The sequence below is a fragment of the Kwoniella newhampshirensis genome, chromosome 8 (genome assembly GCF_039105145.1).
Source record: "Kwoniella newhampshirensis strain CBS 13917 chromosome 8, whole genome shotgun sequence".
NCBI classification, from domain to species: domain Eukaryota; kingdom Fungi; phylum Basidiomycota; class Tremellomycetes; order Tremellales; family Cryptococcaceae; genus Kwoniella; species Kwoniella newhampshirensis.
The window spans coordinates 1,296,586-1,316,036 of record NC_089962.1 but is presented as its reverse complement, the minus strand read 5'-3'; the positions used below and the strand labels follow the sequence as shown (position 1 = coordinate 1,316,036).

General features: G+C 51.0%; 8 protein-coding genes across 8 annotated transcripts; 5 read left to right on the top strand and 3 right to left on the bottom strand.

Annotated features, from left to right (window-relative positions):
• Positions 1-14: 14 nt before the first annotated feature.
• On the top strand, positions 15-877 carry IAR55_004679 (uncharacterized protein; the record flags this gene model as incomplete). Its single annotated transcript, XM_066947776.1, has 6 exons — positions 15-83; positions 144-180; positions 251-347; positions 427-501; positions 590-691; positions 781-877. 6 exons carry the CDS (start codon positions 15-17, stop codon positions 875-877), a joined length of 477 nt encoding a protein of 158 aa, XP_066802190.1.
• A 299-nt stretch (positions 878-1,176) lies between these two features.
• On the bottom strand, positions 1,177-2,582 carry IAR55_004678 (uncharacterized protein; the record flags this gene model as incomplete). Its single annotated transcript, XM_066947775.1, has 3 exons — positions 1,177-1,379; positions 1,477-1,880; positions 1,978-2,582. The coding sequence occupies 3 exons, from the start codon at positions 2,580-2,582 to the stop codon at positions 1,177-1,179; spliced, it is 1,212 nt and encodes a 403-aa protein (XP_066802189.1).
• A 1,023-nt stretch (positions 2,583-3,605) lies between these two features.
• Positions 3,606-5,382, top strand: IAR55_004677 (mannose-6-phosphate isomerase; the record flags this gene model as incomplete). The annotated part of the gene is made up of 4 exons (XM_066947774.1): positions 3,606-3,746; positions 3,895-4,159; positions 4,313-4,822; positions 4,955-5,382. 4 exons carry the CDS (start codon positions 3,606-3,608, stop codon positions 5,380-5,382), a joined length of 1,344 nt encoding a protein of 447 aa, XP_066802188.1.
• Positions 5,383-6,015: 633 nt separating this feature from the next.
• On the top strand, positions 6,016-7,694 carry IAR55_004676 (uncharacterized protein; the record flags this gene model as incomplete). The annotated part of the gene is made up of 8 exons (XM_066947773.1): positions 6,016-6,178; positions 6,251-6,319; positions 6,384-6,480; positions 6,549-6,765; positions 6,836-6,850; positions 6,916-7,342; positions 7,413-7,509; positions 7,586-7,694. The coding sequence occupies 8 exons, from the start codon at positions 6,016-6,018 to the stop codon at positions 7,692-7,694; spliced, it is 1,194 nt and encodes a 397-aa protein (XP_066802187.1).
• A 1,626-nt stretch (positions 7,695-9,320) lies between these two features.
• Positions 9,321-11,021, top strand: IAR55_004675 (uncharacterized protein; the record flags this gene model as incomplete). Its single annotated transcript, XM_066947772.1, has 4 exons — positions 9,321-9,509; positions 9,742-9,946; positions 10,147-10,423; positions 10,511-11,021. 4 exons carry the CDS (start codon positions 9,321-9,323, stop codon positions 11,019-11,021), a joined length of 1,182 nt encoding a protein of 393 aa, XP_066802186.1.
• Positions 11,022-11,423: 402 nt separating this feature from the next.
• Positions 11,424-13,590, bottom strand: IAR55_004674 (tRNA (5-methylaminomethyl-2-thiouridylate)-methyltransferase; the record flags this gene model as incomplete). Its single annotated transcript, XM_066947771.1, has 8 exons — positions 11,424-11,556; positions 11,627-11,797; positions 11,897-12,089; positions 12,189-12,327; positions 12,457-12,637; positions 12,741-13,090; positions 13,170-13,231; positions 13,344-13,590. 8 exons carry the CDS (start codon positions 13,588-13,590, stop codon positions 11,424-11,426), a joined length of 1,476 nt encoding a protein of 491 aa, XP_066802185.1.
• Positions 13,591-13,987: 397 nt separating this feature from the next.
• On the top strand, positions 13,988-16,292 carry IAR55_004673 (uncharacterized protein; the record flags this gene model as incomplete). The annotated part of the gene is made up of 11 exons (XM_066947770.1): positions 13,988-14,067; positions 14,175-14,210; positions 14,281-14,291; positions 14,356-14,389; positions 14,477-14,725; positions 14,832-14,894; positions 14,953-15,035; positions 15,101-15,216; positions 15,294-15,389; positions 15,469-15,556; positions 15,664-16,292. 11 exons carry the CDS (start codon positions 13,988-13,990, stop codon positions 16,290-16,292), a joined length of 1,485 nt encoding a protein of 494 aa, XP_066802184.1.
• Positions 16,293-16,976: 684 nt separating this feature from the next.
• IAR55_004672 (uncharacterized protein) lies at positions 16,977-18,919 on the bottom strand (the record flags this gene model as incomplete). The annotated part of the gene is made up of 8 exons (XM_066947769.1): positions 16,977-17,338; positions 17,414-17,457; positions 17,523-17,714; positions 17,825-17,943; positions 18,055-18,180; positions 18,368-18,430; positions 18,492-18,525; positions 18,621-18,919. 8 exons carry the CDS (start codon positions 18,917-18,919, stop codon positions 16,977-16,979), a joined length of 1,239 nt encoding a protein of 412 aa, XP_066802183.1.
• Between the last annotated feature and the right edge of the window lie 532 nt (positions 18,920-19,451).

Sequence of the window (19,451 nt, the reverse complement as noted above, 5' to 3'; positions counted from 1 at the left end):
CAACCGCTCTGAATATGGTCAACGAAACGCAATCACGTCCTAATGCTGGGTCAATATCGGCAATAAGAAGTAGACGGCATGTTGTGGGTGCTGGGTTTGTCCCGTGTTTGTTATCCTCGCTCCTGACATCAGACCGAACATAGGTACCTGAGGAAGATGCGACAAAGCTGCAATTCGGAGGTGAGTAGATCGCAATCCTCGCGCATCGTAGTGAGAAGGACATCAATAACATCTTCGGCTGTCTTCGCAGAGTTTGCCGATGGTGAAGCTCTCACGTTGACAGAAGTGGCTACCCTTCTCGAGGTCGCTCGACAGGCACCAGGCGTTCCTCAAGCTCCCGATAACAAGTGAGTCGAACGATTTATCTGCTGTTCATGATGGTGGAGGACATCATGAATGATTCTGACCTTCTGCCTCTCTGCTTAGAGTGTACAAGCAAACGACGGAGTATGTCAGAGATTTCGCAAATGCCAGTATGGAAGTTTCAGAAAGTATGAGAACGTGGGTACAGTTCTGCCTTCCTGCAATCATGTCACATTCTCGTTGCGAGGCATTGAGGACACGACTGATGCTCGTAAGCGATCTGCAGTGCTCTGCTAGCGAGCCCCGGATTCTTGAACAAGTTCGAAATCGCCCAGATCATGTACCTCCGCCCTGAACGTGTGGAAGTGGCTGTAGCCCTCATACCGAGGTGAGTAGAGCGGTAGTTCACTGATCACCTTCGTTTTGGTCCTTTCCCGATCGCTGGTCATGATCTCAGCTGATACTTTGATGTTACAGTCTCGAACGATACTCCCTTGGTGACGAGAACGAGACCCAGCTTCAGCAAATATTAGATGACGTTCGAGGTCTCGCTCGATATGGTATCAGGCAATGATGGCGTAATAGGACGATGCCGACCCAGCGAAACAACAGTGTTGTATGATTTTGACTATAAGAGATGTGCCACGATAATGCATTCGATAGAATATGATGTTGTGAGAAGGGTGTTTGGGTACGTAACGTGCTGGGTATTTTTCGCTGGCAGTCGCTACTTATGTTCTACAAGGCCAATATCTCTCTTTCTTCCAAATCTTTCACCGCTCCGACGAGCTCCCCCGGTTGAAGAGATCGCATCTTTGTGCCTACCCCGTGTGCTTTTCTGCCTGTCATTGGCTTCTCAGATATGGTGGTGATCTAAAACCGGGGTAGACCAATCACACCTCCATTTTCACACCACTGTCCTAGCTCTTTTGTGACCTTGATCTGGCAGCCTAGTCTGCTCTCCCCATCTCTGAAGCCCAAGGCGTACCCCAACATGTCAAACTCATCGTCTGACGGCTCGGAGACCGGGGCGGGGGTTGGAGTCGGTGGCAGGTAGACGTGGCACGTTGCACATTCTGCAATCAGGAGGAACGATCAGTGCCAGTCCAAAATTTACAACGACCCACAGTTGACGAACAATGACTGAGTAAGCCCATTGCACACGAGACGTACCTAGATTACCTCCACAGACTCCTTCAAGCGAAGGCAAGTCATTTGCCTTGCCCACTTCCAGCAAGTTCTCTCCAGTCTTCCCTTCGACGATCTTCTCCTCTCCCTCGAAAGTGTTGAACCGTAACTTGACCGTCTCCTCGCCCATTGGAGGACCACCCTCCGTAGCTTTCACGGCAGTGTTCTGCTCGCTTGACTTGGTTCCCGAGGCGGAGTTGGAGGGATCGACCTCTGTCCAGATTATGGCTTGCTGTTCTTCCGTCAGACCGTATCGACCCCTCCAGTGAGTCCACATTTGCGAACCATGTTTGGGATCGAGGACGTGCGAAAGGAGGGAAGGTGCATGCTCGACTGTGAGATTGGAGATCATATCAAGGGAAGGGAGTATAATAGCGTTGGCGGCCCATCTGCGAGAAGATCAGTTTATCAGTGAACCACTCCCCTGTGCTGCTGATCATTCACCCGGGGTACACATCAAATGACGGAAAGGGAAACAAGACTCACTTGTGCCCACCAACATGGGCGACTTCGCCTATCTTCACCTTGTCGGTCAACCCTCTCTTCCTCACCTCCTCCCTCAAAGCAGTCACCAGCGGTGCCCCTCTATCTGAGCATCTGCAATCTCTCGATCCATGCGTGCAGACCAGTATCTCCTTGACCCCTTCATCGGCTGAAATCCTCGATACCGAGCGGTTCCCCTCAGGTTGATACTTCAGATCATTTTCCAACATAACCGAAGAGAGAGTCTCCATCTTAAACTCATCATACGTCTTCACATTCCCATCGGGCCAAAATAATCTTGCCTTGTACTTTTCCCCCTGTCTCGAGAACTCAGAGCGGCTACCAGTCCCGTCGTACATCGCCTGAACTGCGATACCTTTCGATTTCAGCTTGGCAGACGTTGTGGCGAGCAATGCTGATGAGAGCTCGAGGTGCGATGGCCACGATTGAGGAGGTACGGGGACATGTAGGAGGAGTAGGGCACGACGATGGGCAAGTGATCGGGGGAGGGGAAGGAATTCGATGGGTCCTGCTGGGGTTGAGGTGGAATAGGATCGAGACGAACAGTGGAAGAAGGGTCGAGTCAATGAGAGGATAGAGCATCGCATCTCTGGCGCAGAGGGCGGATGGGAGCGGGGAATGCACCAGGGAGGGAGGGATGGAGGTGGATGATGAAGGGTGGCGCACAGTCGGAATAGATGATTTGACTGCTGTTCAAATTGATACATACGTGGATCGGTGCCGTGACTATGATGATGAAATGATCTAGAAAATCAACCCGAAGCCGACTCTCGAAATCCGGACATAAGCGGCATAAGCGGCCCCGAGTATCCTATCAAATCAAAGATAATAAATCTACTGATTGGTCGTATTTATATCGACGAACTGATTAGCCTCGCATCCAGTGACTACTACGTGATGTTGGCGAGCACGATCGTGAGATGCGAGACAGGTCGTTTCGGATACCCTACACAACGAGCACGATCCATGAGGAGTCGTGTCTCTGTTATATCTGACATCCGATTACCTGGAAGTCAAGCCAGTAACGGTACTACGATTTGATCCAAGGTCGTCACACGCTGCCTGTTACCCAGTGACTCATCGGGGCATGCACGTGGTTGCTCATCCTCCCAAGGAAGGACTACAACAGCTACTGCTTGACACGCACGTTGAAGCGTATTGGACGGCACACTGTCATTCTGATCGAACGCGCTCACCAGAAGCTGGTATCTTTTGTCTTTGATTTCTCCAGAGCAGTATTTTCGTGACATGCGAGCACTGCTGTTGCTCAGCGCCGGGAGGAATGGCGAGGGCTGGACCTTGCTACAGCATGTCTCGCACATATGCTGAAGTCACCACCCCCCAAGAGCATACCAGATGCGTCCAGTCTCCAGGGATGGTTGGACAAGGGAAAGAAGCGGGATCTGCGGTAAAAGATCCTAAAAAACGCCACGCCACGTGAGTGTGGCCAAGGGTTTCGAACGCGACAGATAGATAGATAGCCCATCACTCGTTTCCAACGTTCGTTCTTCACCTGTCTGCTCTTTTTCCGTCTAGTCTAGCTTTCTGTCTCTGTTCGTCCGACACATCTGAACCTATACATCCAAGTCAGTATCACCATTGAACTCACAATGTCATCGGCCATATTCAAGCTGGCACCAGGAGTCCAGTCCTATGATTGGGGCAAGAAGGGTTCAGCTTCACTGGCTGCTCAGTTTGGCAAGGTCTGCGTGCCAGATTTCAAGATTGAGGATGATAAGACTTATGCTGAGGTGAGTGCAGATACATGCATCTTGGTTGGAGGCTATCTCGTTTCAAGCGGCCTCTCCCCTACGTGTAGTCGCTGCTTGCCCGGTCTTTTGTTTGGTAGCAAGCACATCATAACGAGCGATCGAAGGAAGCTGACATCTCGACACTTAGCTATGGATGGGTACGCATCCTACCCTCCCATCCAGAATCATCTCCCCTTCCGATTCTTCATCCTCCACGCTCCTCTCAGACCACCTCAAATCCCACCACGATCTTATCGGCGATGCGATCACGACCAAATTCGAAGACTCGAAAGAGGGGAACTTGCCATTCTTGTTCAAGGTCTTGAGTATAGGTACAGCGTTGAGTATACAGGCTCATCCGGATAAAAAGCTGGCGAAGAAGCTGTTCGATGAACGACCAGAGGTGTACAAGGGTGAGTGTCATTGTCGTGGTCTCTGGGTTGCCTATCGGAGGCATGCAGACGTGCTCCAAGCTAATCAACCTTTATGTGTATCTTCCACTGCCTCGCTCATTACTGGCCTGAACTATATTCGATATGTCGTCGCATTCGCATGATCGCACAAAGACCCTAACCACAAGCCTGAAATGGCCATCGCTCTCACACCCTTCCTCGCTTTCCTGAATTTCCTGCCTCTCCCCACTCTCTTGCTCAACCTCCTCTCCGTGCCAGAATTATCCGCACTCATCGACTCGTCCCTCGTGGATTCCCTCGCCTCCTCTCTCACCCTTCCATCCACCAGACCGCCAGACGCGTTCCTCTTCCAACCGACTGTCTCCTCCCCGACTGACGCGCAGAAGGACATCCTGAAGAAGATCTTCGAGTCGCTCATGTCTGCGGACAAGGAAGTTGTGGAGAGGAGCATCAACGACCTGGTAAAGAGATATAAGAATGAGAGCAGAGAAGAAGAGATCGGAGATAACGAGAAGGGCTTGGTGGATCTCGCTCTCATGCTTAACGAGCAGTATCCGGGAGATGTGGGCGTGCTCTGCGTGTTCATGCTCAATGTCGTTGAGCTGAAGAAAGGAGACGCGGCCTTCCTCGGTGCGAACGAGCCTCATGCTTATATCAAAGGAGGTGAGTGAGGGAGACGCACTGCTTCTCTCCTCCCGTTCCGGGAGACTTTGGATGCTGACGTCCAGCTTTCACTAACCCCATAACCCCGTTGTTCTTCCTCGCAACTCATCCCAATGTCGCGCTATCTCGCAGACATCATCGAGTGCATGGCCACATCTGACAATGTCGTTCGAGCCGGACTCACCCCAAAGCTCCGAGATGTACCCACTCTCGTCGACATGCTCACATACGAAGCGGGACCGGGCAACAAACAGCTCCTGAAACCCACCCCGTTCTCCGGCGAGGACGACAAATCGACAAGTCTCTACGATCCGCCAATTGAAGAGTTCTCAGTCCTGCGTATCGAATTGGGCAAAGAGGAGAAAACGGAACATCGCGCTATTGCAGGACCCAGTTTGGCGGTGGTCACGGAGGGTGCCGGTATCGTAGCGGTAGGGGGGGACAAGGTGGACTTTGAGCGAGGGGAGGTACTGTTCATCGGTGCTGGCAAGGAGGTGACGTGGGAGTCCAAGGGCGACGGTGTGGAAGTGTTCAGAGCCTTTGTCGAGGCTGACAAGTGAGGAAATTCTGATCTTTTCAGCGGGGCGTTTTCCGGAAGTGCGTGTGAACTAGCAAAGTCCGCATTCTTCTTTTGTCGGATTGATCTCAGGTGGCCATCAATAATAGATGCTCTGGAGCACATAGATCCGCAGTAACTTATATCGAAAGCACATGCATCTGATGTGCGATATCCTGATGCATAGCCAATAAATAGACCTGTGACAGTAGCAGCAGTTACCACTGGTCCAGTCAACTTGACTAGGCTGATTAGTGATCAATACCTGCGGTGGAGGCTGACTGCTTTTGGTGGCGAATGGCTATTTTCGGCGTCTGAACCGCTTTGTAATCAACTCAAATCTCCTAATCATGATGGAACAGATTTCTAATCAGCGGGCGTCGTCTGACTTTACGTAATCTCGCCTCTTCCTTCTGCCGAACTTTCCGGATTCGAAAGATGGAAATGGTTATGAGTCATGTCACCCCGCTTGGAGCGATAGTTACCTTGTACAAGGCTTGCGTGAGAACCAGCTCTTCTTCTTTCCAACACTCGACGTATAAAAGCATAGACCATAGACTTCAGAGAAGGAAGACGAACAACGAGTAGATCTCAACGAAGAACCACAAGCAAACAAAACCACACACAGCGCAACACAATGACGGTCACACAGACACCCAAGCTCTTCACCCCCGTCAAGGTCGGGGACATGAACCTCAAACACCGTATCGTCATGGCGCCGCTCACGAGGTTGAGAGCATCCAAGCCGGACGCTGTTCCCTCTCCTTGGGCAGTGGACTACTACACTCAGCGTGCATCTGGTGAGCCTCCCTGTTCATATACGCTTGCCGTCCAGATCATCAAGATCACTGACTCGTGTCTTGTTTCCTCAGATGGCGGTCTTCTCATCTCTGAAGGTACTTTCATCTCAGAGGAGTTGAAGGGCTACGACAATGTTCCCGGTGAGTGCCATCAGGTGACATCATGATTGAATATTCTTTTGTTGACTCTGTTCGCCTACTTTAGGTATCTACACCCCCGAACAGATAGAAGCTTGGAAGAAGGTCACAGCCGGTGTCCACTCCAAGGGAGGATACATCTTCCTCCAGCTTTGGGTTTTGGGGTGAGTCGCAACTCCTGTCTTGTCTGGCTCTCATTCCTGCATAGGCACTTACCATGTTGTCTGCTTAGTCGAGTCGCGGACCCCTCAGTCAACCCCAAGGTGTACGCTCCCGGTACCCTCGCCGACAACTCACCCGGTCCTCACAAGGACCCCAGCCATGTCCCCAAGCTCACAGTCGTCGAAGAGGAGGACATGGACAGGTTCGTGGGATACTACCAACAAGCGGCGAAGAATGCTATCGAAGCTGGATTCGATGGTGTAGAGGTTCACGGAGCGAATGGTTATGTGAGTTACCGCCGTGTCAGTCACATGCAGAAGCTCTTCGCTGACTACAAGGTATTTCTCGAACACGTAGCTGCTTGACCAATTTGTGAGCATACTCGACACACTTCATGTGTCATTTACTGCTTTGCTGACCGTTTACCGACTGAACAGTTGCAAAGCGGCGCCAACAACCGTACCGACAAATACGGGGGGTCCCTCGAGAACCGATTCCGGTTCCCTCTTAGAGTCCTCAACGCCGTCGTCGACGCTGTCGGTCCTTCGCGAGTCGGTATCCGAATGTCACCTTTCTCCGAATTCCAGGGAATGAGAGAGAAGGACGTCCTCTCCGTCTTCGTCCCGTGGACCAAAGCGATTGTGGCCGCCCAGCCTAAACTCGCCTACATCCACAGTGTAGAGGGTAGAGGCTTAGGCACTCCCGAAGAGGAATATTACCAGGAGGACAAGTTGGATAAGATCAGAGAAGTGGTGGAGGAAGCCGGTATACAGTTCATCGCTGCGGGTGGATATAACGCGGAAACAGCTATCAAGCACGGGGAAGAGACGAATGATCTGGTCACTTTCGGACGATTCTTCATCTGTGAGTGGGATTTCATCATACCCATAATGTCGGCGCGTCCGTCCCGACTGACAACTGAGCTCTTCTGCAGCCAACCCAGACCTTCCCAACAGAGTTCGAAACGGGTGGCCTTTGAAGAAGTACAACCGTGATACATTCTACACCCCCACAGCAGAGGGTTACATCGAGTGAGTAGCCCATATTATTACCGTCTCTCGATAATCGTAGGAGCCCCGAACTCGTGCTGACGGTGGATATTTTAAGTTACCCTGAGTATCACCAAGAGGACAACCACCCTCAACCTGAAGGCAGACAGGAGGGTCGCCCCGAGGTCAAGGCCACGGAACAAGACGCTTCCGCTCCAAATTCTTGAACCTCGAAAAGCTCAAGGAGTAAATTTTGAAGGTAATTTGATATACGGCGTCGAATAGAAACAACTTGGATGAAGTTGTAGATAGAAATTGAAACGACTTACTCGGTCAGAGAAACGATTGAACCCATATGGTTTTATTTACGATGCTACCAAGTGGACTCCGTGGAAAGCTGAGAGTTGACATTCAAGCCGTCCGGAGAGGAGAATAGGCCCAACCAGTATCGTTCACGAGTCATTGAGCATCACGATTCGCTCGTGTGCCTTTTCTCAGTCCTTTCAGTCTTGTCTGGAACTTGAAGTTTGAGTCGGTTCAATCAACTTAAGGCATACTGTGGATAAGCCGAGGCGCTCGTAGTACCATCTGGGGAGAGCGTACTAGTCACAATTCTAGAATTTGTCGAAGTCAGCTGGCTCTCGCCTTTGATCGAGGTGCATTAGTCCAGATGTTTCTTTAAGTTATTTCATCACTTGTAGCATCGGCCGCTCTCGCACCATCGACAAACCTCGAATTCTGGGCCACAAGAGAAGCACTTGTGCGTTGAACAGATAGGAGTCTTGGCTTTTCTATTCTTGAAAGTTACGTTGGGCTATATTGTGCCTGTGGGTTCCGACCCCGGCTAGCTCAAAACTAACTCGCTGATCGTATCAACTTGGCTACCGCAAAGACCAACAGGCAAGCCTTTCCCGCAGTAAGATCACCAGATTGGACGCAGGGCTGGAGGTATAAATGCCTGACGCTTCAGTGGGATTCTTTTGTGGCGACTGTCACGTTGCTAGCGCCGGTAACTTAGCGTTTGCGCTGTGACCGTCGTTGCTTGTACTAAGTCAGGAAGCAGTGTCAGCTGGATATAAAGCCATGTTGGCGTATGCGAGTGGGTTTACGACGTCTTTATTGATAGAAAAAAAAGGTAGTGGAAGGGTTGAGGAAATATGCCCACACTCGGTCGGTCTCAGATTCTTCATGAATAGCATGCTGATCATCAATTGGAGTCTCGAAAGGATTCTGCGCATCGCCCAAGGTGGTAAGTCAACCTTAACTTGCTCGTGTTCGTGAAAGTATAGGATTGTGATATGGGTGATGTTTGTCAACCAATGGGCTAGACAATCGATAGCGATGGATGGATATGAGAAATGAGCAATATGCAAGTGACAGGGAGCCATTGCTTCACTATACTGTATTATGACCTTACTTGTCTGGGGACGTGCAAGCAAAAGCCAAAACGAAAGGACGCTGCCTCTGAACCCAGATTTAGAAGACACCTAGCGTATCACGAAACATTTCCCACCTGTATCTGTCGACCACTCTTCCTTGTACTCATTGCCCTCGCAAGAAGACCGAGCGACATAAGGAGGACTGCTATACTGACTACCTGTCGTGTGAAGCTTTTCTCACATCGACGGTGAATATCTCTATTGCAGGACGCGTACGGTCCAGTCGTCGAAGCGCCACATCTGTGCCACACCATTGGGTACGCTCGAGATAATTCCGAAACGCCGACAACTTTCACCTCCCCCCTGTTCATTGTTCGTTCGTTTGATTATTATTGCTTTATGTCTATATCATCATCGCTCAACTACGTGTGAATCCACTACTCAAAAGGGCGTCACTATACTCTCGCCAAAAAAATGACTTCGATGGCAGCAGCTCTCGCTGCCTCCCTCCCGGCTACGACCGTCCGACAGTCCGCACCTCAACCGACGTCCAACGCGGTAGCCGATGGCCAAAGTGCTTCGGCCAAAGTCCCGCAGAGATTGGAAGGTGTCGTGGATGTGGAAGCGAGTAGGGAAGTGGAGAGTGTTTCGTTGAACAGCTTGGTGAGTGCGAGATCTGCGAGCAGGGCGATCATTGTGGAGGTTTCGCTTCATCCTGCTCGTGACCATATCGTGTCGTTAGGTGCGCAAGTGCAAGATCACGGTGGAGGAAATGTTGAGAGTGGACTTGTTCCGTCTCTTGAGACTGACTCGCCAGAATGAAATTTGCCCAACACTCGATAGAACTGTACCTGATGATCTCGTACTGATATCAATCCATTTCGTCATACTCCAGGTCTTTCTCAAAATCATGAAGCACTCCACCGACATCCTCCCTGCCCCTCCCTCGTCAACCTTGCAGCAAGATCGAAACGCACCTCCGCCCACGGCCCTGTCGTCCCATACCGACTGTCTGGGTGTGTTGCTGGGATTGGACATCGACGGTGTGATGGAAGTGGAGGATAGTTTCGCTCTTCCCGGTGGAGAGACTGGTCTTGGTGGTGAGTTGCGGTCACTTCCATCATCCGGTCCTGGGTTTTCTTCACAATTCGAGATTCAAAGACAATATCCACTTATCCACTGCTCCACTCGGACTTCTCCCGCATCATTGCACGCTGTCTTCTCATCACGCCAATTCCATTTCATACCCCTAAAGTTTTTTTTTTCAGTCTTCAGTGTACTGATACATCTCCCCTCGCAGCCAACTCATACTCCACTCGACTCCTCAACCATCTTCGAGAAGTCCAAACTCCCGATTCCCCGATCGGTATCTACCTCTCCACCCACAACGGAGGTTTCGCCACGCGAGTTTCTGTCGATCTGTTGGCCGCTGTCGAGAAGAATGCAGGACGAGGAAAGGCCATCTTGGTCATTCACGATGCGTCGAGAGCGAACGGAGGAGATCTGAGCGTCAAGGCGTTCAGATTGAGCGAAGGTGCGAGAGATGCGGCGAAGAAAGGCAAATGGGATGGTCAGACGTGAGTGCGGGATCCAGCTGTTTGGAGGGCTAGGATGGCGCTCAGCAGATCGCGATTGGGCTGGAGTGCTGATCACATATTCTACAGATTGACCGAGAACGGAATCACCGCCTCGACCCTTCTCACTCCTCTTCCTATCACTCTCACCTCACCCACACTCATCTCCGCTTTTCTCTCCACACTCTCCACACCCGAGACCGCACCTGCTCAACCGTCCTTGGCTAACCCCTCGGTCCCCTTACCGCCCTCGTTCCAATCTCTTGTCAACCCTCTCCCGACCTCTCTCACATCATATCTTCAAAACACCTTGGACTCCCTCACGCTGCATTCTCACGAATCGAACAATGTCGCCTTCTTGACGAGACAGATCGCGAGGGAGAAGGTCAAACACGAACAGACTATCAAAGATCGAGAAGAGGAGAACGCGAGGAGAAGAAAACAGGGGTTGTCAGAGTTCCCATCGATCTCGGCCGAGATCAGAGGCGGGACAAAAGAACCGAGCAGGTTGGAGATGGTCTGTCTGGGTGGGATGGTCGATGGTCTCGCGAAGGGCATGGGCGCAGAAGCAGGAAAGGGTTTGGTCAGAGCGTATTTGTAGATTCAGGTGGAGAGCGAGTTGGCGAGTTTGTGCATTCCCTTCACATGCATTGGGGTTCATTATCAATCTACCAACCTTGGGATAAGCAGACTGACGATGGGTGTATCGTGTTGGTGGAATAGACAGAGCAAGATCTGATGTTGCAGGATACTGCTGTGTCGGAAAGCTGCGCCTTTCAGCAGCAGCAGCAGCTAAGCTCAGGAACGCGTTGACATGGCAGTGGATATTTAGTGAGTGATGCCATGCATACCTATGAGATGATGCTATGTAGAGTGACGTATTATGCGATGTTGAGCCGAGTGTATGTGTATGTGCCAAACTAACTACAACTTTGGAAGATACCGGCTTGGAGCTGCGACTCCTACCTCCAACCGCTGGTCCTCGGCTGCTGACCTCTGAAAATTAATCTTCCGGACCGTCTTCACATCGTGTATCGCTTATGACCCCGCTACCCAAACACCAATCGTCGTGCCATATCGCAGCTACTTGACCTGGACTGACGCCTGGTATTGGCTCCTCGAAGTCGATGATGACTCTATGACCAGTGCCAAGAACGAGAAAGGTCGGCAGGTTGTTCGATTTCTCTTTCACGCAATGCTACTCACTTCTTGTCATCCTGTGGATCCTGCGATACTGTCCCTTTCACAGGTTCCATTCTGTGTCGGACCTGGATGTTGACTTTCCCTTCGGTATTGTTGAGGTCACGAGGGAGTCCACCGTGAATCCAGTGGAAGTCATCGGTGTATACTCGATTACAAAGAAGAAGAGGGTGATCCCTGTCATTTGTGTCAGCCAAATCACAATACCTTTCCCTTTCCAGTACCATAACGCCGGGCTAAGTACCAAGCTGCAGTCCGCTCGGTATTTTGACTCACTGTCCAGGAACGACTAGGATGTCTTGCCCATCCTCACCAACCCCTTTCTTGGCGATGAAGAGAGGTTGTAACTGATTGGCCACTTTTGCACGCTGCCCAATCGTGTAGTACCACAATCCCTTATGTGGTGCTAATGTCTCGCCATTCAAGGTGACCAGATGACCGGCGGACTCAGGCGGTGAAGTGTATTGAGCTTTGTGGTGAACAGACGATCAGCATTGGAACAATGTCTGTTGTCGAGGCGACTCCGTTCGGATCAAATCGTCGAGAAAGACCAGAAGACAAGACTTACAGATGAAATCGCCAAATTTGCCTCGTTCGCCAATAAAACATACTCCCATCGATTCCTCTTTGGCATGATTGGGCAAACCCCAATGCGAAGCGAGTTGACGGACCGAGGGTTTCGTCAATCTCCCGAGCGGGAGGATGGTCTGTAGACCGTGGTTCTGTCAATTTGCGGCCCGGGTCACAACGACATAGCAGGTCATGGTCTGACGCGGGGGGCGAAGGAGTAATCGCTATCGAAAGTAGGTGGATATGCGCTGAGAAGCAAGACTCACCCTGCTCAATTGATACTCGTTCATCTGCGAAAGATAGTACGTCTGATCTTTCGCCTTATCCTTGGCCCTATGTAACGTTGAATATCCGTTAGAGTGATTGACCCGACCATAATGTCCTGTAGCCAAGAAATGCCTCTCTTCATGAGGTAGGACATCCAGCAAAGCGCCGAATTTGATCTCTCTACAATGTTTATGGAATGATCACATTAGCCTCGCATTCGATTCGATACTCCTCTCCAGCCAGTCTAGAAAGCGCACTGCTATAGTCAATTTCAATGACTGACCGATTACAATCCACATCTGGGTTCGGTGTTCCTCCACGTTCCCACACGCCTACGGCAGGTTCAAAAACCCTGCTCCAGTATTCTTTCGAAAGATCGACGAGGCGTATCTTCTCCTTTGGGATACCCAGATGTTTGGAGACTCGGATGACATCGGAATAGTCTTGTTCCCATTGACAGGGCGATAGATTAGGTGATTTGCCGCCTTTGGACGAAGATGAAGATGGGTTGGCGTAGGAGAAAGAGAATGGAGTCGAGGAGGATGAGGATGAGGAGGATGAGGAGGAGGAAAGGGATGATTCGGATAATAAGGGATCCCAATTCCGCATGAATATGACATCGATGTGGATAGGCTACCAGATAAAGAGGATGAAGAAAGAATCTCAGTCTCGTCAACTCAATTGAACATTAGACTCATGAAGGAGACCTCACAAATTCACACAAGATCCGAAGTGTGGTGGCGGAATCGACACCTCCAGACATGGCGACGGTGACTGGTGAGAAGTGTCCATCAAGCATCAGCATCGTCGAAGCGACGTTCTACTCTGTCAACGCGATGACGGTACCCGCAGGACTCATACGCTTCTTGTCATGGTTGAGACTGACCATGATCGCCTGCTTTCAAGCCCAACTCTTCCATAGTAGGTAGCAGCTCTTGCAGCTCGCTTTTCGATGAACTAGCTGTATGACTCCATCGTACTTCAGGGAGTCGATGAGTCGCCAGGGGCACGTCATAAAGTGTCCTCGAAGCTGACCTTTTCCAGACGGAGGATTGTCGGCATTGGCATCGTGACGTTGAAGTGGAAGCCGAAGCCGAAGCGAGCAAGGATCGAGCGAAGAGTGGTCGAGGCATTGTTGAGTGAGCTTTTCTCGAGAAGGGGGGGAAAAAGCCCCAAAGTCTGCACCGCAATCCACACCAGACTTCCCTTGACGAGTGCGCTCCAAGATCCTCGTGCTACCGTGTGTCGAGTAGCTTTCAGTCACGCAGCGAGCAGTGTTAGATGACACAACAACGACAACAACAACAATGAACAAGAATCGAGATTTTCAAACAGAGAAGAGGATGAACTGCGGGGCACCATACCAGTGAAAAAAAAAAGGAGAACCAGAGAGAGAGAGAGGACGCGGCAATCAAAGCTCAACATTATTATTGGACATACACACACATCACTCGTATCACCTCTCCCATCATCCATCTCTCACATCATCATCCACTCCTCGTTCCAGTCTTGATCATCACAGCGCGCAACATGACTGCAGCCAAGAAGAGGGCTGCCAACACGACAGACGTACCGACACCGAGTCAATCACCCGTTCCATGGGTAGCTCCGTGAGTGTGTTCGTTCGTCTACCCGCGTCGCGTCATGTTCGCGTTTTGACGACGGATTCGCTGGGTATTGATCATGTGCTGATGCGGATCATTGTGACCGTATACAGCTCCCAGGAGGAATTTCAAGGGCTGAAGAGATACAAGTGAGTTGCGGTCGCTGCAATAGCTGTGTCAGAAATCGCTAACATGGTGCATGGGAACTTTGTGTTGTAGGTCATTTCTTCGTAAGTGATAACGATAGCGGGTGTCAAATCTATTAGCTCATGCTGACACCTGTACACGATACAGTACCGCCCAGCAACTCGTACTACCTCGGCGAGTTGTAAGTTTTCGTTGTCTGACTGTGCTCTACATGAACCCATTCATTCGAAGATCCAACACTGATCATCCTCATCATCACCTCTTACAGCGTCTGGCTACCACACGAGAACTCCCGACCCGCATCATACTCGCCTCCACCACCCAAAGCGAAGAAACCACGTCGATCGCTCAACTCCGTCTCGGGAGATCCGGAAGGTGGGAATTTGCCCCAGGGACTGGACGAGCAGAATGACGAGATCGACGAGAGACAAAGGGAGACGGATGCGAGGTGGAAAGCTGGTTTCTGGTTGGGAAGAATCGTGGAGATAAGAGCGAGAGATACGAGTTTCGTCTGGCTGTGAGTCCGGTACCGGTATATCCTCATCGAAGTCCGAGTGGGCTGGAGGTCGTCAATAAAAAGAAATGTCAGAGCTCATGCTGAATCTCTGGCGTCTGCCTGACAGAAAAGTGAGATGGATGTGTCGAACCGTTAAGGAACTTCGCGATCAGGACATCAAGACTGGATTGTGAGTGGAAGCTTATCGTGCTATTGCTCTGTATGCTCACAGTCGATCCCCTCCATAGACCTAAGGGAAAAGTCGGGGGAAGGGAGATCTTCATGCTAGGACCAGAATTCGACGCACTCCAGCCTGTCGGAGCTGTCGAAGGTATGTATGGTATCGCTCATCATGCAGCCAAACCCCAGGTCTCTGATTCTCACTCCTCATTTCAGGCCGTGCGCATGTCATCCTTTTCGACGAAACCAACCCCATGCAGGAGCCTTTCGACGAGCGAGCAATCTTCTATAGGTCCGAGGCCAGGATACCGACGCCGCAAGAGTCAGAGCAGGTAAGTGTCAGACGACGGATGACCTAAGGAAAGCAAAGAACTGGGTCTGACCTTGTTCCCCTCAATGATTTCATTAGCTCTTCCCCAAGAGGAATTCGACACAAGCTAAACCCCCGGCTAAGTCGAAGGCGGGTAAGAAGATAGACACGACTGTTACAGCGGGACATCTGTTCGTGAGTGCGCTATACTACGCATCCCATCCGATTGTCATTGGCTACACCCGCTGATCGTGAATCATGGACTCCGTTGTAGCCCTTCAAGAAGCCCACTTGTTATTGCGGTCAAGGGTATCTCCCGCTCTCTGAGCACCCGGAGACTATGGCACTATGTCCTCATCCGGGTAAGTTTTCGCGATTTCACACATAGATACAACCCTGTCCCTTCTCTCGCCCCATACCAAGCAATCATTCTTATTTGTCGACGAGCTGACAATCTAGTCTAATGCAGACTGCCTGAAATGGTTCCATCTCGGATGTCTCGATTGGAAAGCGCGTTATCGACGAGTACCCACACCTTCCTCTCGAGATTACATCAAGACGTCCGGATTACAACTCCTCTCTTTCCCAGCCGAAGCTGTTCAGCCCGTCGATCCGAAAAAGAGTCTCACGGGGGTCTCCTCGTCGTCGTCGGAGTCTTCTTCGGAGTCAAAAACGAAATCTGGTGAAGGGACCAAAATGGAAAAAGTTGAAGACGAAGAAAAGCGAAAGAAGATGGACAATGATATGCCGGAATATGACGAAGTCACATTATCGAAATTGGACGAGATCGATTCATATCTCCCCTCGAAGATCTTATTGGCCGCTCAAGCTCCTATCTTCCGAGGTCCTGGTGTGGCAGGTATCGTAGGGAACGCGAGGAAGATCGTGAGCGCAAGGGAGATCCTGACCTTGAACAGGGTGAACAGAGGATATGGAAACCTGAAATCGGAGGAGCGACCAGAAGTGAAAGATGAAATGGGACAGGAGACGGATGTTGATGAGTTGATTGAGAATTGGTCAGATACCTGGGGTGAAGAACAAGAAGAAGAATTGAGAGGGGTCATCTGGCACTGTCCAAGCTGTCAAAGTCCAATGTGAGTGGGAGCGACGGAAGTGAGTGTGAGTATGTCGAGAATGAGGTTCCTTGGAGGGCAACCCAAGTTGATAGATTCGATTAGTCTTCTTCATTTTATCTCTTCCTTGTTCTCTTGCATGCATCTTGGGTATTGATTGAGGCTGTTTACGCGTTAGAGTGACTTGGTGATTGACTGTATTCTACGAGGAAGAACAAGGGAAAAGATCTACCATTCGGAGACTCGTCGTACAACCTCAAATGGACAATGTAAGAAAACGTCTGGTATCCGGCCAGTCCAGACATAACTTATATGCAGGTCAAAACCTTCGTCAGATTATCTTGCTTGCGCTTGACATGCCCCCCTCCCCCTCCCGTCTCCGTTTTTTCCCTCTTACAATCCGAAAACCGAGTCGACTCTGGAAATCACTTTCACCATACGAAACAGATGCATTCATTGAGTGCGGAATGTGCTGACAGATGACTATACTCCGTGATAGATAGAGTTGATGATCATCAAGAAAAGAAGGTGGGATCCAAAATTGTTTGTATGGACAGAACGGCAGAAAGCATGCATGAATTAACGAAGAGGAAAGAGGAGAAACAAATCAAGGTCCTAGTCCGAGTCCGACTGTTGTGAGCGTAAAATAGACTGACCCCTCCTCACCCGTTTCCGTCCCCGAATACACTTTCTTGCGCACTTCGTACGCTTAAAGAAGGGTGACGGCTCCAATCAACAACCCAACCACACTACCAATGACGATACCAGCGCCATTCCTGGTCGACACGAACGCACTACTAGCGCCAGACGAGGCTCCGGCAGAAGTCGCCGCGGAAGCAGCGGCAGAAGCACCGGAACTGGCAGAACTAGCCGCACCTCCCGATCGAGAGGCTGAAGCAGAAGCAGAAGCGGAAGCAGAAGCGGAGCCGGACGAAGCTCGAGAGCTGACGGCTGATGCGCCTGATGGTCGTGCTTGGGAAGTGGTACCGACGTTGTTGGCGGCGACGGTACTTCCACCGGAGAGGATGGACGGTGTGGCGGTCACTGCGAAATTGGCGGTGTCGACTCCGTCTGAAGAAGCGTCTGTCAGAATGCGACCTCTCTATGACTTGTTGATGATTGGACAAGTCAGGGAGTTTGGCTCACTAGAGATGGTAGAGTAGGTGATACAGTTAGAAGTAGCGGGGTAGCTATGATTTTACCATCAGCACCAGGTCTTGGTCACGACGGGTGGGCTGCTCCAGTGAACACTCACAAGGCAACACTGCTTGGAGTGACAGTCTGTCCGACAGTAAATTGACCGACGGAACCAGCACCGTCGGTATAAGTTCCTGTGTATCGCTGTCTGAAGGTCGAGGTGGATCCATCGGGCTGGGGGTAAAGACCGGGAGGAGCGGCAGCAGCCCCGTCACAAGATGTGAACGAGTTGTTGGATTGGTAGAAGTCCCTGAGCGGTCGGGGCGATCAGCATATTCTCGAACAACCATCGGATCTCAGCAGGTGTAGTGGTGCATTGATATTGAGGAGTGATCCATGCCGCTTGGGGTGCTCACTTACTCAATAGCCATGACGAATTGACAACCCATGATATCTAACTCGTGCTCGCATTGGAGAGCAGCGGTAACGTTGCCGCTCTCAGCGGTACAGATTCGGAGACAGAACTGGTCGTAAGAGATCTATATCGCGAGGCTCGTTAATAAGCTTTGACTCTGCCCTGCACGTTGACTCGAGAAGATATAGAGGAATGCGCACGAGGCATCTCCAGGAAGATAGGAGGAAGCACTCACGAATGACATCCACTCCTCGTAGAAGACGTCGGTACCGCCGACGTTGGAAGTGACATTTCCGCCGATGGGGTTACCCAAGTTCTCGGCACCGTGAGGGTCGAGTTCACCTCCCGCGTCACCAGGAACCTGGATGCGATGAAAGAAGACCAAGAAGAGAACGATGGGGATGCAAAATTTGTGAAACATCGCACGTCAAAGTCGTGGTCAGATCGGAGCGAGAGTGAAGGGACATCGAGGCGAGGCGAAGAGTGGTGAAAGGCAAGACATGACTTAGCATTGAGAGTGTATTCGATCATGTGCAATAAGCACTCACAATGTTGACTCTTGTGCCGTCCCAGAAACCATGGATCTGGACGTACAGAGGAGTTCTGATAAACTGCAGGAGAGGTGGATTAGCTTGAAACATTCCAAGGTCGTGTACGGATGACCTGACTTACGTGAGCGGCGGTGATCGTACCGTCCGGAATCAACCTGTCCAAGAAGCAAGTGAATCAGCTCGAGCTTCCACTAATGGTGGTGCGATCGATGCAGGCAGAAATCATATAGCGGTCGGACCGCAGACTCACCTCGCGCCGTTCCTCGGTTTTGTGCAATAAGCGACGACGACAGGTTCCACACTCCCAATCTCATTCTCAACTCCGGTGCCGGACTCGGGTGGGCCGTACAGACAGAAATCGTCGACGCCGTTGAGGGTCAGTAATCTAGAGAGGGATGTCTGGTTGACGAATGATCCGATGGGTGCGAACGAGGGTGCGGACGGGTTGGTAGCGCCGTTGGGGTTGGTTGCGGTCACTTGGGCCGATGAGGTGGGGAGGTAAGAGGAAACGGAGAGTGCGAGAAGGGGGAGGAGGTTGAAGAGTGACATTGTGTGGGAGTGGCGGTGATGATTCGTCGGTTCTGTGATGGACAGGGTGTGTGAGAAGCTATGTCAAGAGGGAAGGAGACCACCGAGAGCGAAGATGGACAAAGCAGTAGAGATGAAGAGGAAGGAACAAGACTCGTTCTTTTCAACAAGACGAATACCAGCTTTTTGTTCCATCCCCGCCCGTGCCAAGAGTCACACTCAGCATAGCCCCCATGTAAAAGGTCAGTTTTCGTAACGTCAAGACCAGATAATCACACGCGTGAGACCAGGCTGGGACGAGGACAGCGGGAATCGAGAGTCTGTATCCTCTAAACAACCAGCTTGGCGGGGTAACGTGAATTGCTTTTGTCTTGGCATCACACCGAAGTTGCAGCAAAAGTAAGTTTTACTCGAGCTGTTGTGGCAAGAGACGGCATCGGTTTGCGGAAAAGCATAATTTGCGAGGGGAACAAGTGACCCGCTCCATGGTCCATGACTGTTGTGACCTATTCCCGCTGCTGTGTTATCTTCTCCATCCTACATGTTACACAGA